At 37.9% G+C, this 3,177-nt stretch overlaps 1 protein-coding gene across 2 annotated transcripts in view; it reads right to left on the bottom strand.

The window, feature by feature from the left end:
• LOC106535177 (polycomb group RING finger protein 5-A) overlaps window positions 1-1,428 on the bottom strand; it is a gene marked incomplete at its 5' end in the record, with an annotated part of 26,126 nt that extends 24,698 nt beyond the window's left edge. For both annotated transcript variants that reach the window (XM_014032117.1, XM_014032116.1), the window contains 1 exon segment: window positions 837-1,428. In XM_014032117.1, the coding sequence (XP_013887571.1) occupies window positions 837-951 (115 nt within the window).
• Window positions 1,429-3,177: the final 1,749 nt, after the last annotated feature.

The following is a 3,177-nucleotide window of genomic DNA, read 5'->3' on the forward strand; positions in this document are numbered from 1 at the left end:
GGGTCCATTTCCTTGAAAAATGAAACTTAACCAGGCACTTTGAAGAAGCTCTGCTCTGACGCTGGTAGTCTATGTCTATTATTATCTTAATAATGTGGGTTTACACACCCAGAACCAAACATTTTGACTTCTGGACTTGCATAGTCGGCAAGACGCTATGGACTACAAAATCACACAGCGGGGGAAAAAATGGCGGACTATGAAATCCAGTTGGCAGGAAATACATGACCATATATGGTAGTTCCTAGGAAAATAGTGTGACGAAATAAGCAATGAAACGTAATAAGCAACAGCAGATTTTTGAACAAACTGAAAAATATGACCCATAAAAATATATAAAAATATCTTTGCAGTAACAGAACAGAATAAATTAATGTTTTCTACACTCCTAGAAACTATAACTGCACAAAAAAATAGTTTAAAAATGCAAAAAAAGTGCATTTAGCATGATATGTCTCCTTTAACATAAACAAAATTGACTGAGTCACTGAGGTCAGTTATTATAGCGAGCATCTTGTCCAATGGTTCAAAAGATACTGTATTTTGCTAACAGACAAGGTTGACTACAAACTTTCAACAGCACTCATGGTATGTTTTTGCGACGACTTCCTGCTTCTAGCACACCAGCATTTAGCCTCATATCTGTAAAACCAGCTGAATTATAGCATTTTTTAAAAAGATAGTGGTTGAATAGATAATAATTCTTCACACCCTGTCTGCTCTAAATAAGATACTGACTTTTTATAACTTCACCAAACATGAAAGAAACCAAACTACCTTAAAAGACCTTAACTTAAAGATGATGTTATAAAGGCTCAGTGTGTGTTTTAACTCACAGGTGTGCAGGCACTCTGTGACAGTGGTCGGTTTGATCAGGTAACCTCGGCACAGGTAACAGGTGATGAAGTGGTTGAAATCCCTCACCATGTGCCTCCTTCCTGTAGCAGCCATGTTTGGAGTACTTTATTGTTTGTTTGTTTGTTTTTTTGGTCAAGTTTGCAGAAATACGAAGGAGGCGAAGCTGAAGGGAAACTTGTCCCTGGAGCTTCAGGAGAGTCGGGGATCCATTCAGAGCAGAAGCACTGGGTGTGAGGAGTGATGAGTCCAGGATAAAGAAGAAGAATGACTCTACTGTGTAAAATCCTGCTCCATTCTTGGCGTGAAGTTCTGCAATCAGTTCTTTGTAAAACAAAGCTTCCACCCCGATGTTATTCCATCGTCGTCCAACAACATTCAGGCCATTAAAGTGAAACTCAAACCACCAAGTTGAGTAACCGTCTTTCAGATGAACCTGTTACATAAAATCTCTGTGGGTGAAATGACAATCATTGTGGTCTGATCCAAAGGGCCTTTTTTATTCCATGAAGGGTCAGAGGTCAGCTACGGAGAAGCCAGTCTCTCCAACCTGGTGGGAGACGTCGATGTCACCTGAAAAAGGATGAAAGATAAAAGTCAGAACTTGATTTGAGCATTGGTAATTAAGAACAAGGAAAAAGCACCAGGAACAACAGCTTGTCCAAACATTTCCCACCAAACGATGAGACACAAGTTTATTTTGTAATTAAAGGCCAAAGAGTTCCTCGAAGAAATGAACACCACCTGTTATCCACAACAATGAGTTCAAGTAGAAATGCACGTATTCAAAACAATCCCACACTGCTGAAATTAACCGACAACTTAACATTTTTGTGCACCATCTTCTCAATAAGCTTTGGTCCAAATTTGAAGTCAATACACATAAATTGGAGGATAATATATGATTTAGTGTGACATGAGATTTGCCAAAAATTGGACATTTTTTTCAAAATAACCAACTTCTTTTAGGTTATAGAGTATTGTGCCATGAGACTTTTTTTGTCAGTACTGGAGTGATGTACCTGTGTACCAAATTTCACGTGTGTATGTTTAAGTCATGAGAGGGGCTGATGTTTAGGGGGCGCTAGAGAGCCCATTTGCCACGCCCACGTCTGGATCTTCGCTGCTCCCCAGTTTTAAAATAGTTCTACGGAAATGCTAAGTTTCATAAATCTTAGCCCGTATAGAACACGGTGAAAAAAGCCTCTCATCACGAGAAAAAAATAAGAATAATCAGGATGTTTTGTCATTAGGGCCTGGTTGTTTTTGACCTAACAATTTAGACAATCATAAAGGAAGAAACTGTAGGACACTGACACAGACTGATGACATGGAGATGGCTCCATGCTGTTGAAGCAGTGACACTGAAGGCTTGTTTCTTTTTTTCACCAAATTTAATTCAAAAGCTTTTAAACTGACGGAGTTATAGACGTACGTGCGTGCGCGTGCGTGTGTGTGTGTGTGTGTGTGTGTGTGTGTGTGTGTGTGTGTGTGTGTGTGTGAAGGCTAGTTAATTATGGTGGTAATCCTGCATTGTGTTAACGCAGAAAGTGAATCTGAAAGCACCAAGCAGTACTGCTGCAACAAGCAAGCATGGTGGTTGCAGTGTCATGATGTGGGGAATGGTTTTACCTATCCTGTGACCCTGCATGAAAAGAGCTGGACTGATGGATGGATGGCTTATTTGTAATAATAATAATAATAATAATAAAAACAATGAATGTTTTTTTTATAAATTTGCAACCCAGTCTTATTACTTTGTCCTTTTTTATGGAAAATGTTTTAATAACTGCCGATTTCTCATTATAAATCAAAATTTGTTCATTTTAACCTAATTTTTGTTACTTTTTAATAAACACTTGATAAACATGTTGATTTACAGTAGCCTTTTCAGAAGTTATGTCTACAGTTTTTCAATTTGCATCAGTTGTGAGAAATTTTCTTTAATAAACATGATCATTGTTCAAATTATTCACCAAAAACTGCTACAAATTCAACTTATTTACATCCATTTTTGCAGATTGCAAAAACTTCCGTAGCAGATGACCTCATTTAGAGATATTTTTAATTAACAAACCCACAAACTATACCTTTCAAATGTGTTAATGCAAAACTTAATTAGGTGGGGGGGGAACTGTGATTCTTGGAGTTTTCATTCCCTTGTACAGAATAAACTCAGGATTTGACACTAAAATCAAATAAAAATGCAGAACAAAGTGAAAGTCCTACTTTTATCAGAGGAGGGCTTTATTTTTCAGTGTGTGTGTGTGTGTGTGTGTGTGTGTGTGTGTGTGTGTGTGTGTGTGTGTGTGTGTGTGTGTG

This window comes from Austrofundulus limnaeus, unplaced genomic scaffold (genome assembly GCF_001266775.1).
Source record: "Austrofundulus limnaeus strain Quisiro unplaced genomic scaffold, Austrofundulus_limnaeus-1.0 Scaffold1376, whole genome shotgun sequence".
Classification (NCBI taxonomy): Eukaryota; Metazoa; Chordata; class Actinopteri; order Cyprinodontiformes; family Rivulidae; genus Austrofundulus; species Austrofundulus limnaeus.